Source organism: Mustelus asterias, chromosome 15 (assembly GCF_964213995.1).
Source record: "Mustelus asterias chromosome 15, sMusAst1.hap1.1, whole genome shotgun sequence".
In the NCBI taxonomy this organism is placed as follows: domain Eukaryota; kingdom Metazoa; phylum Chordata; class Chondrichthyes; order Carcharhiniformes; family Triakidae; genus Mustelus; species Mustelus asterias.
Genome location: NC_135815.1, coordinates 39,964,987 through 39,978,076, shown reverse-complemented (window position 1 = coordinate 39,978,076; position 13,090 = coordinate 39,964,987). Strand labels below are relative to the sequence as shown.

The 13,090-nt window shown below is 41.2% G+C and overlaps 1 protein-coding gene across 3 annotated transcripts in view; it reads right to left on the bottom strand.

Moving 5' to 3' along the window:
- The window catches only part of LOC144504472 (tyrosine-protein phosphatase non-receptor type 14-like), a 232,481-nt gene that overhangs the window by 145,800 nt on the left and 73,591 nt on the right, over positions 1-13,090 (bottom strand). For all 3 annotated transcript variants that reach the window (XM_078229792.1, XM_078229794.1, XM_078229793.1), the window contains one exon: positions 3,703-4,013. In XM_078229792.1, the coding sequence (XP_078085918.1) occupies positions 3,703-3,876 (174 nt within the window). In that variant the 5' untranslated portion in view covers positions 3,877-4,013. The remainder of the gene's footprint in view (positions 1-3,702; positions 4,014-13,090) is intronic.

Sequence of the window (13,090 nt, the reverse complement as noted above, 5' to 3'; positions counted from 1 at the left end):
TGTTGAACAGCAATCGGAAGTGGATCAGTCAATGGGACAGGACATACCCAATGATGGTGGTGTCTGGGGCAATGTCTGTAACGTAGGATATGACTAGATCAGGCTGTTGTTTTACTAGTGTGCGAGACAGCTCTTCCAACATTGGCACAAGTTCCCAGATATTAGTAAGAAAGACTTTGCAGAGTAGACAAGGTTGGGTTTGCTGTTGTCATGGTGCCTAGATCAATGCTAGATGGTCAGTTGGTTTCCTCCCTTTTAGACTTCATAGCAGATACAACTCAGTGATTTGCTGGGCCATTTCAGTGTGCGTTAAAGGAGTCAACCATATTGCTGTGGGTCTGAAGTCATATGTAGGCCAGACCAGGTAAGGGCAGCAGATTTTCTTCACTATTAATGAACCAGATGGGTTTTTACAACAATCAAGAATGGTTTCATGCTCACCATTACTAGACTAGCTTTCAATTCCAGATTTAGTAACTGAATTCAAATTCCACCAGCTGCCCTGGTGGGATCTGCACTCGTGTTGCCAGAGTATTAGTATCGGTTTGTAAATCAATTTTCAACAAACAAAGAAGAACAAAGAACAGTACAGCACAGGAAACAGGCCCTTCGGCCCTCCAAGCCTGTGTCACTCATTGGTCCAACTAGACCATTCGTTTGTATCCCTCCATTCCCAGACTGCTCATGTGACTATCCAGGTAAGTCTTAAACGATGCCAGCGTGTCTGCCTCCACCACCCTACTTGGCAAACAAAATTTGGTTTATGCATAAAATTTCTAAAACGCATCTTCACTACAGTAAATCATGTTTCCACCAAAGAAACAATATGAATGAATGTGGTCAAGGCAGCAATGACAATACCATCCAGTGTCAAATAGTATCTTTAATATTTTGCATTATTGTAATGACATAAAATCCTGCCACCATTGTTAGTGATGTTAGGCAGATTGAATGAAGTTGGTCAAACCCCCACAAAATCTCTCTTTAGGAGTGACCTCGAGTCCATGATATCCCATTAATAGATAGTGGAATGGTAACTACAGACTTGTAGAAAGACAGCTTTAAGCAATAGGGAATCATAATCACTCTCCAGCCAAAAACATCTGCAAAATGTTACAATGTGTTGATAGTGAAGCAGTTTTTTGTGCAGTAGAAATCATTAGCAGGTCCATTACTGTAATGTTGACACAATGCACTTCTTGTGTATAAGTGCACAAGATACTAAATATGCACAATTACTGGCTGTATAAAGTAAACTCTTGTGATTAGGGAGGAAAACTTTAAATAAAAACATGCAATGAGATTTTCAAAAAAAAACTATTCAAGAAGACCATTAGAGCAGAATGTGTAGGCATGACAATCTAAAACAGGAAATCTTATTTGCTGACAAGGAACTCAGCACAAATCAAAAGTCAAACACAGAGCACTAGCAGTGGGATGTGAAACATTCCAGACTCAAAATTTGCAAGCACAGCTAATTTAGTGTAGAAAATTAGCATTTTGTGTTGGAAGAATATTTGCATTTATGCTCTCGCCATTCCCCATTTTAATTCCTCCAGTCTTTTACCCTGCTCTCGATGCCAAACCTGCAATGGTCAGTCATGAACAACATCTTGCGTAACAAGGGATGTGGCTTGCTGGCAGTTTCGTGACCTCTCCACTCTCTTGAATGTAGACAACAACTAGTATTCATAGAGCATCTTTAATCCGTTAACATAATAAACTGTCCTAAGGAACTTCAAAGTTTTATGGGGCAACATCTGACACTGATCAGCACGCCCAAGACGACATTAGGACATTGGACCAAAAGCTTGATTAAAGAGGTAGGCTTTAAGGAATGTAGTGAAGCAGGAAAGCAAGGTAGAAAGCTAGAAAGGTTTAGTGGGGGGGTGGTGGTGGCCACCAATAGGGCACTTTGGGCTGGTTACAAGTGAGAACAGTATGGAAGTGCAAGTTTTTGCTGTTCAATGTGAAATAGTTTAACAGCCTTGTTTACAGGAAGAATACAGCTGTTCCCGAGAATGGTAATAAATTAGCATTCAGCATAAATCTAGTAAGTCAGCAGTAACTCTGTAATGTGACAAAATGAATCCAATTGATCTTGTAATTTTTCTAAAATGCAAAGTAAATAAAATCATTCCCAAATGAAAAAAGAATAGATAAGCAGACAAGAGTCTATAGATATTGTGACATGCTCCAAAGCTTATTTTGAACTGAATTTGAGTGTCGCAGTTCAGGAGCAGCTCCCAGCAGGCCTGCGGATACACCAGTCAGGAAGTGGCCACATGTGCATAGTTCATTTGTTTCCACGTCTTCAAGCCAGGAACTGGCCCTGCACAATGGCAGAAGAAAAGTAGCGAAGAAGTGAAATGGTGCAAAAGTCATGTGACATGGAACTGGAGCATCATTAGAGAGAAGGTGACCCAAAGAGCAGGACACAGGGAAGTGGAAAGGGAGAAGGTCCCAAACCAATGTGATCCAAGTGGGACAGAAAGAGGTCCCAGAAGAAGGTCCCAGGCAGGGGTCATAGGTAGTCCTCAATGAGACAAGATAAACAATAATAGCAGAGAAAAAGACTCCAAGAAAAAGCTGTGAGGAACAGACTTCAAACAAAGTAGGCTCATTAAAGATGAGCCCAGAATATCAATGAGTGCAGCCAAAGGTTGGTGATTCCGTGATACAGGCTGTAATGGGCACAGATACCCGTTTGGAGCAGTGGTGTTTTGCTTGGTGCGGCTGAAGATCTGAAACTGTGCTTGGAAGATGAAACCCGAGTGTAGTTGGAGATCCAGAGGAAAGAAATCTCGGAAGATGAGAGGGAAACATTGGAGATGCATCTTGATTGTAGTCGTCAGTGGGGTGACGTTTGGAGAGAATTTCAAAGCGAGCTTTTTAAATGTGGAGATTGGAAACCTTTGTGAGAAAGACAATGATTCAGTGAGACTGTGAGACAAGAATCTGGCAGGGTTGTTGAGAAATCTCCAGAGTCCGCTTTGATCAAATCTGTCATTAAATTTGGAGTGTGATGTGTCTGACCACAGTTTACGAATTGGTTCACATGTATGGCATTCTTACCCTGAATATTAGAGTATAAGGTAGATATGGCAAACTGTTTTATGTTTCGGAATTTGTATGTGTGTGTAAAAATATAGCGGAGGTGAAGGAATAGTGAATATTTGAATCATCTCCTTGTGTTTGTATTGAGATCTTTCCAACACCTTTTTGTCTGGTGTAATATTTCATTTTACTTGTTTAATAAATGTTTTTTTGTGTATTAAAAGTTCATCAGCAGACTCCTGTGAATTTGTTCTGTGACATGTTTTGGAAACTGTGGAAGAAAAAGATAGGATCCGTCAAGCCAGGTTTGACTCTGGGATCTGCTTTGTCCAGTAGTATCAGCTGGGATCGTAACAATATAAGACTTCTAATGATCATATTCACTTGGCCTCTGTCTCTCCCAACTCTTTCAATCAAGTATTTCTCACTTTAAAAGCAAAATCTCTTCCTGCAAATATGTTGATGCTAAGAAACTACTGTGCTATCTTGCAAAAACAACTCAAATGTCTGTTAGCTAACATTTTATCAGCAGTTCTGAAAAAACGTCTGGTTTGTAATTCCAAGAATTTCGTTCACTTGTGGAAAACAAAGTCATGTCTTAACCCCATGTCTTTCTTAGCAGATTTGCATATTAGATTTGCCTACCTCACGCAGCTCCAATCGCTGAGCCACAGCCTCCAGGCATTCCTGTCCCGTGCTCTCCACCGACAACGTGCACTCAATGACATTGTTATCCAGCAATCGGATGCGTGTCACAAAGCAGTTCTTGCTCAGAACGTTGTACCGTCTGGTCCTCCTCAGCTTGAGTCTGAAAGGCATGGCTCTCTAGCCTTGAAAGCAGCCTCTTTCAGAAGTGAATCCTTCAAGCAGTTTGCCTGTTGTCTTCCAGCACCTTTTTCTGCTGAGGGTGAAACCAGCTATCCCTTTCCTGGTGACATTTAAGTACTTGAGACTTCCTATGAACAATGAGATTAAAATTAGTTCGAAATACTCTTGAAAGAAAAGCCTTGACAGTTTGTACCAATATTTTGAACATAAAATTAAGGCTTGAGGCACAGATCAGCCAAATATTTAGTAGGCTTATCTTAATATAGAGCAGTTAGATTCCTGCAATGAAAATGTATAATTTTTTTGCAACACATGTAAAAAGTAACATTTTTCATAAGATAATTTGCTCACAAGTATCACTCTTTAATGTTTTCAGAGAGCATAATCAATTCCCAATTATTTTGAACCATGTTTTTGTATGTAGTGATGCAAAGCCAATAGTTAGTTTGATGAGATGTCAGTTTCAAGATCTTTATGTCTCACCTCAATCTCTCTCACAATTCAGTACAAATTGGCAATGTCAATCAGGGAAATCATTAAAGTACAGCCTTCGAGAGAAATAAAATGTCACCAATATTGTACATAAAATACTGAGGTTGCGGTTAAGACACAATCTTGGCACAGAGCAAAAAGGAGCTTTGCAATACCCCATCGATACAGGGTCAATAATGATACTGATACGGGGGTGAGATTTTTAACTCATTCTGAATTCACCCACTTCCACAAGGTTAAAGTTGGATCCCAGGTGTAGAGGTGATCCATTTTTAACCAACAACTTTCGCCTTAATTATAACCAAAATATATCAACAGTATTTCACAAAGTTATATGCCACTTTAGACGGAGATGATTTAACAATCCTTGGATAGTTTTGTAATGTACTGTTGAGTGTTTAATTTATTCAAAACAGGCTAATAATTGAGTAAATGATTTACCAGAAATTATTTTCCACATGTAAACCTCTAATTGCTATTCAATAATGATATAATACTGGTTGGTTTACTATAGATTGAATTAGTTAGTTCACGCAAAGAGATGGATAGGAGCATGGAAACGACACAATCAATAAATTCTTTGCCTTCTTTCAGCCTTCAAAATGAACACTAGTCCTCTGGAAGAGCATCACATCCATCAGCAGCTGGGTGAAAGGTGGGAGCGTGACTCGAGAGAAGGACCAGTAAATACGTGTCAACAGCAATGAAAATACACTCCCTATTTGACATGCAGGAAAATTCCTGTTCAGTGTTCCTATAAATCACTTTAAAGAAGGTTTGAAAAAACATTTTTTAAATTGGTAAAATATCAAAGAGCCAGTCACTTATCAGCTTCCAGTGTGGAGATTTTCACATTGCTCAGCATTCGTCGTTGTGAACGCAACAAATATTAAAAGCTGGCGATTATGGCTGAAGCAGGTTTAGCATATTAAAATAAACTGGTTTGGAAACAATGCTATTTGATCAAAAAGTCTGTGTGGTGGGTTTAATGATGCATTTTCCTCAAACTTACTGCAAACTGAAAAATGTTTAGGTTTTTATAAGATTCAGGTAAAGATTTTGATTTGATTTATTATTGTCACATGTATTAGTATATAGTGAAAAGTATTGTTTCTTGTGTGCTATACAGACGAAGCATACTGTTCATAGAGAAGGAAACGAGACAGTGCAGAATGTAGTGTTACAGTCATAGCTAGGATGTAGTGAAGGATCAACTTAGTGTGAGGTAGATAAAGGTAAAGCTGAGGTAAAGAGGAGATAATACAAATATTTTTGATAACTGATGCCTGGCAATATCTTTGTATCGAAAGCATCCCCCTCAACTACAATTGAGATTGTGGGACAAGTCAAGTCAGTAGACTTACTGCCTTCAAATTCTGCACTAGGGACAAGCATACCTGTCTCACTTTTCTCTCAGTAAGAAGTCTAACAACACCAGGTTAAAGTCCAACAGGTTTATTTGGTAGCAAATGCCACGAGCTTTCGGAGCACTGCCCCTTCGTCAGGTAGAGTGGGAGATGTGCTCACAAACAGGGCATACAGAGACACAAACTCAATTTACAGAATAATACAGAATCATTATTCTGTAAATTGAGCTTGTGTCTCTGTATGCCCTGTTTGTGAGCGCATCTCCCACTCCACCTGACGAAGGGGCAGCGCTCCAAAAGCTAGTGGCATTTGCTACCAAATAAACCTGTTGGACTTTAACCTGGTGTTGTTAGACTTCATACTGTGTTTATCCCAGTCCAACACCGGCACCTCCACTTTTCTCTCCACAGCTTTCCTGGCCACATCACTGCAGTGTTGAACAAGGTGTATTCAACCTGATAGTGTCAATGCAAAATGAGGGCAAAAAAAGCTTGTCGAAATGTTATGTGAAGTTGCCAATTGTTTCGACAACTACAATGAGTGGCAGACTTGTAACTATCAATGCTTTACCCTAATGTTAAACAGCGCAAATTTGGTTGATTATCAACATTTTCACAGAAGAGAGTAAAAAAAGTATACCCTTATTCATTTCTGAATTTTTTGATTGTGATTTTTGTGAAGTGATGCTGGGTTCATTAAAGTCGCATAACTTAGGAACCCACTCCTAATCAGATTCATGAACATACAGAAACCAGATTTTGCATGATGTTTTCTTGAAGAACATGTCAATAGTTTCTTTATTCATTCATGGGATGTGAATGGTACAGGCAAGGTTAGCTTTGTCGCTCATTGCCGAATAACCCTCGAGGTGATGGTGAGCCAAGTTCTTGAATTGCTGCAACCCATCTGGTGCAGAGGCATGCTCAGTGCTGTTAAGTCAGTGAGTTCTCCAAGAACTTTAGAAGGAATGGTTATATATTTCCAAATCAAGATGTTGTATGATTTGGAGGGTAACTTGCAGGTAATGCAATTCTTATGCGCCAGCTGCCCTTGGTCATCCAGGTAGCAAAGATTGCACATTTGGATGACGTTTCTCAGAAAAGCCTCGGTGTGTTACTGCAGTGCATCTTGTACGTGGTACGCATTGCAGCCACATTGTGCTGGTGGGGTAGTGGTGAATTTTGATGATGACAGATTTTAGGGAGAGAGGGTCACAACCTGGAGAGAGAGAACTGTTAACAATTTCAGCTAACATAGGAGCCATGGGACATGCGTCTTGGAGATGTTGGAAAGACTCTGGGGAGTAAAGAGGAGAGTTACTTGGCAGGGAACCCAGCTTCTGATTACAACATTCATGTGACTTGTCAGTTACGTTTCAGGTCAATGGTAACCCCCAGGATGTTGATGGTGAGAGACTGCAATGATGGTAATGCCATTGGAAGTCAAGGCAAGATGGTTAGATTCTCTCTTATTGGAGATAGCCATTGACTGGCACGCATCACTTAACAGCCAAAACCAGAATGTTCTGAATGTGAGCCTCGGGCACAACCCTGAGGAACTCCTGCAGCAATGTCCTAGGACTGCGATGATTAACCTCCAATAACTACAACTATCATCCTTGGTGCTAGATACGACTCCAACCCGAGGAGCCATTTTCCTCTGTCTGGTCCCGATCGACTTCAACTTTACAAGGTCTCCTTGAATCCACTCTTACCTCATCGATGAATTCAGTTCTTTTGGCGATGTTTGGACAAAAACTGTATCACAGTCTTGAGCCTAGAGACTAAAATAGGCATTGGTGAGCAAGCTATTAGTGAGTAAATGGTATTTAACGGGACTGTTGATAATCCCTTTCATTACTTACTGATAATTGAGAGTAAACTAATGGGGTGGGAATTGGTCGATATGGTTTTGTTCTGCTTTCTGGGGACTGGTCTATGGCCTTATGGCTATCTGTGGCCCTATGGCTAACTGTAGAAGCTTGACAAACTTCATGGGAGATTATGCTAATGTCACAAAAAAATTAGGACAATTTGCTGTGAAAGGAAAAGATGAAACTAGGCTGCTGACCGAGCATGTCTGGTATTAAGGGTCACTCAACCTTGGTAGCCACAATCCTCATAAAATAAGACTGATAAGAAGAACAATGGAAACAGATGTCTTCTGTTTACACAACCCTTGGACAAATGAGCTCAGAATCGGGAGGGTCTTGAACAAATGTTCTTGAAGGTTGGAGAAAACATATATAAAAAAGGGCTAATCGGAGACATCAGCAGCGAAGACTAGAGACCCTCCATCATGACGAGAGAACCCCGAGTTCGGAACTCAGGGAAGACCCCCACTGGCCAGTTCATTGTGCATGGGTAGTTTTTTTTAATATTCGTGGGACATGGGTGTCTCTGGCTGGCCAGCATTTATTGCCCATCCCTAGTTGCCCTTGTGAAGGTGGTGGTGAGCTGCCTTCTTGGACAACTGAGTGACTTGCCAGGCCATTTCAGAGAGCAGTTGAGAATCAACCACATTTCTTTAGCTCTGGAGTCACATGAAGGCCAGACCTGATGAGGACAGAATATTTCCTAAAAGGCATTAATGAACCAACAATCGAAAATGGTTTCAGGATCACCAGTAGATTCTTAACTCCCTATTTTTTCTTAAATCAAATTCAAATTCCACCACCTGCCGTGACAGGATTCGAACACTGGTTGCCAGAACATTAGCTGAGTTTCTGCATTAATAGTCTAGTGATAATACCACTAGGCCATTGCCTTCCCTAGATTCTAGTCATAAGGTTACATTATAATGGAAACCACATGAGAATAATGTGTTAATTGAGCACTTATCAAAAAATTAAGGATTACTAAAAAAAGAAATTAAGACTTCAGTTTGAGTATCTGTCCTTTATCCGATATGCAAGTGTAAGAGGGCCAACAGGTCATAACTGGGCGATTTTTACTTTGTCGGGTAAATGCCAGGGTTGCAGTTGTATTGGAACAGCTTGACTAGAAGTGCCACCAGTTCTGTCACACAAACTTTCAGCCAGGATGTTGTCAGGACGCACAGCCTTTTCTCTATTCATTGCGATCACGTGGAGTGAATCAAATTGGCTGAAGACTGGCATCTGCGGTGCTAAAGACCTCAGGAGGGGGCCAAGATGGTTCATTAACTTGACACTTCTTGCTAAAGAAATGCTTCAGCCTTGTCTTTTGTGCAGACTCCCCTATGTTGAGGATGGGCATGTTTGTGGAATTTCCTGCTCCAGTTGTTCAATTGTCCACTACCACTCTCTGGCTGTGCCAGGACTGTAGAGCTTTGATCAGATTCAATGATTGTGCGATTGCTTAGCCCTGTTTATAACATGCTGCTTTTGAAGTTTACCATGAATGTGGTTCAGTTTTGTAGTCTCATTCGGTTGAACTGCATTTTTAGTCATATCTGGTGCTGCTCATGGACTCCGACACACTTTGTTGAATGAGTGTTGGCCCTCTAACTTGATGGAAATAGTAGATTGAGACATATGCCAGGCCAGAAGGTTACAGATTGTAATTCACCATCATTCTGCTGCTAATGGTCCACAGCACCTCGTGAATGCATCATTTTGAGCTGCTGGATCTGTTCAAAGTCTCTTCCATTTTTCACAGGTGATAGTGTCACAGAACACAATGGAGCTGTCCTCAGGTGTGAAGATTGGACTTCATCCGGTCCTGAGCCATTCAGTGTCAGGCTACGTAGCTTCCCATCCAGAGTGCATTCTGTGCCCTTCCTATCCTCGGTGCGACTTTCAACTTGTGTTCAACACAGAAGAGCAATGGTTCATGGGTTGAGGAATGTGGTGTGTGGTAATTAACAGAAAGGTTTGCTTGCTTATATTTGGCCTGATGTCATGAGATTTTCTGGGGTTCAGAGTCAATGTTGAGGACACCCAAAGCCACTTCCTGGAATGAAAACCACTTCGGCACCACCTCTGTTGGATCTATTCTGGTAGGACAGGACATAATCAGGGAGTATGTTGGAGGAGTCTAGCAGATTGGTTGAAATGTATGACACAGTGTGTATGACTATGTGGGACAACTCTCCCATTGTTGGCAGAAGACTCCAGTCATTACTGAGGGGGACTTTGCAAGGTGAACAAGTGTGTCATTGTCCAGTGCAGTGCTTTGGTCCTTGCCAGGCGGTCGTTCACGCTTTATTCTTATGATGTGACTTTTTTGTAAGACCTTATATCTTACCATCTGTGCTTTGCACTCTACAACCAACGCCGGAATTTGACCGTCCTGCCCGTCAGGGAATCAAAGGGGGCGAGGGGCAGACAATGGAAATGTCCGATGACCTCGGGCGGGATTTTCCGGTCTTGCTCAAGCGAGACTGTAAAATCCCACCCCAAGAGTCTCGGGGTTGACAATTTTATATATAAGAAATCTATTTATATTTTAATATATTAAAGTGGAAGGACAGAACATCAGGAAATATTACTTCAGGTCGCACACTTCATTATGGATAAAAGCAGTTTTAAGATACAAGGCGCAATCTGAAACTGACAATCCCATTTCAAACTGCAACAACCGTTTGACCAGACAAGTAATTAACCAAACCTCAGGCTATGTTTACTTCCAGCAATTAAATTTACTAGTTTAAAGATCTTGTACACTGCTCCAGACTGGTAGCATCGTGCATTATGTAGAGTGATACTCCTATTGCGCTTCATATGATTTGATTTATTACTACCCAAGATGCCAGTTATACTAAACAGTATGCCAACACATTTTGGCACACTTCCTGCTTCACACTTCACTGTCATATTTTTATGTGCAATTGTTTTGCAATGATTATCTTCAATCTTATTTCACAAAACAGTAACAAATCACAGCTGGATATGCAGGCTGTACATCAATAAGCAGTGAGGAAGGAAAACCTATAATCACTTTTTTTTTTAGAAAAAAGCAAAATGGGCAGTCAACTGGTGAAGTAACCTTTGCACAAAATATGTTGCAAATATTTTTATTCCCCCCTTTGCTCCCTCCAGATAAATGACTACACACCAGTAAAAATGTTGAGAATAAGCTTAAATGCACACTTGTCCACTGTGTTGTGCATTCCTTAAGTACCGCCACAGAAATCGGAGTGGGCGAGGGGCAAAACATGTAAAGGTCTGTTGACCTCGGGCAGGATTTTACGGTTGTGAGACAAGCGAGGCTATAAAATCCCGTCCCTTGTATTTGCGGAGATTCTTCTCATATCTAGATGGAAAGGGTAGAAACTACACCTGTACAATCGGAGCACACACACTACACAATGTTCCAGGGAGTCTCGGTAAAACTGTGCAATAACTCAAAAGCACAACTTTCCTTAGGCTAAGCTTGTAATTTATACATTTGTCAACACCCAGAAAACTCCAGCTTCACTATTTCAACCATCCCACAAAGCCTCATAATGTTTTCCAGCGAAACATACGACAGAAAATCCTTAGCTCAACAACGCTGTCATTGCCCCAAGGAACAATTTTCCCTCCTCCCTCTCAAAATGTCAGGATCTTCTGATTAAATGTACATACTTTAACAAAAAAATGCATAACCAACCCCACTGAACTCTGCAAAATGCTACCATTTCAAAAGGTTCTCATTAACAGAATGCCTATTGGTTGGCATGCACCTAATAACTAGCATGAGCTCTAATAAGCATCTGTACACATTGTATTGTATAACTACATTTAATTAAGGCATGATGCAACAAATACTAAGGTGCATTTTGCCAAGTTGCTTCAGAATTCTAATCAGTGCAGCAAGAAAAGATTTTTCATTCACTGCCATCAAAACATATTTTGATCTTTAACATTTCACATTTGTTTGTCTAAGAGTCATTCAAATATGAGGCACGGTTTGGTTTTTACATGCCCAGAACAGGTTTTCTTTTTCATTGCCGTTGGCAGATTGAATGCCTAGGAATTCCAAGCTTGGAACCAAGCACTTTGTAGCGCATTACGCAAAACTGTGTTATCAATTTGGAGGACTGAAACGCCACAAACACGAGCGCCTGCACTTATTATAAATATGTAGATGGAAAATATAAGACCTGTCCAAAGAAACCAGGATAGGGAAGGGAGGGTGATACTGGGTGGATATCAGTCATGCTCTTCATGGACATGGTAAAGAGAAAAAATGAAAAATATTTAACCTAGCTACCTTCCTCATCGCTGACTTGGAGAGATGCCCAGAATTGCATGTTGCACCTTCCCCAAGAAGATTTCTACATGGAATGGAAATTGGGTAGACAGATGAGGTGATTCCCCTAAAAGCATCAGCGTGAGGGCCAGGCAATTATTTGAGTAAGCTTGACAGAATTCCCCCAGTGACTGCATCAGGAAATGGACTGCCCACCCATTTCACTGTGCAATTTCAGGTGAGTCACCCAAGGCCTATTTAAAGTGGTAATGTACCACATAGAATAAGGCTGTGATCCCGGTTGCCACATTTCTTTGCTAGTGTGGACAAAATTCTGTCAGCAGTCGTGAGTTAGTTTGCTGTCCATAGGCTTTTTGTGATGCCACCCGAGGAGGATGATATATAACCAGCAGGTTTAATTGGCTAAAGGTGGTTAAGAGAGTCAGTACCAACAGCATGAACCCCAGCACTTACCTTCAAATGTAGAAAGAGGATCAATGACCTCATAAGAATAGAAGAGGGAATATTGCTCTTGCTATGACCCACCATAGGTTACATTCCCCAAAGTTGTTGATCCAAGCGAGACGCCCTCAATTTATTACCACCTGCCTAGGACACCCCCAAATGGTTACAATCCTGGGTGAAGAGGGGTGAACTAGTTTTCTGATAATATTCACTCCCTCTGTTGATCACAGCAGGATTTATTTTAGAAAGGATCCCTTTTTCACGGATACTTTTCTCAAACCCAATAGTTATGTTACTTTAGTTAGTTTTGAAAAAACACAGGTCTTATTTAAAGTCCAATGAAAGATCTTTCTCGACACAAGCTATGAGGCGGCATGGTGGCACAGTGGTTAACACTGCTGCCTCACAGCACCAGGGACCCGGATTGGGTCACTGTCTGCGTGGAGTTTGCACATTCTCCTCTGTGTGGATTTCCTCTGGGTGCTCCGGTTTCTTCCTATACTCCATAGATGTGCGGGTTAGGTTGATTGGCCATGCTAAATTGCCCCTTTGTGTCAGGGTAATTAAGTAGGGTTATGGGGATAGGGCCCGAATGGGATTGTGGTCAGTGCAGACTCGATGGGCCAAATGGCCTCCTTCTGCACTGTAGGGATTCTATGAATCTATGATGACTGTAACACTACGTTCTGCACCCTCTCCATTCCTTCTCCCCTGTATACTCTATG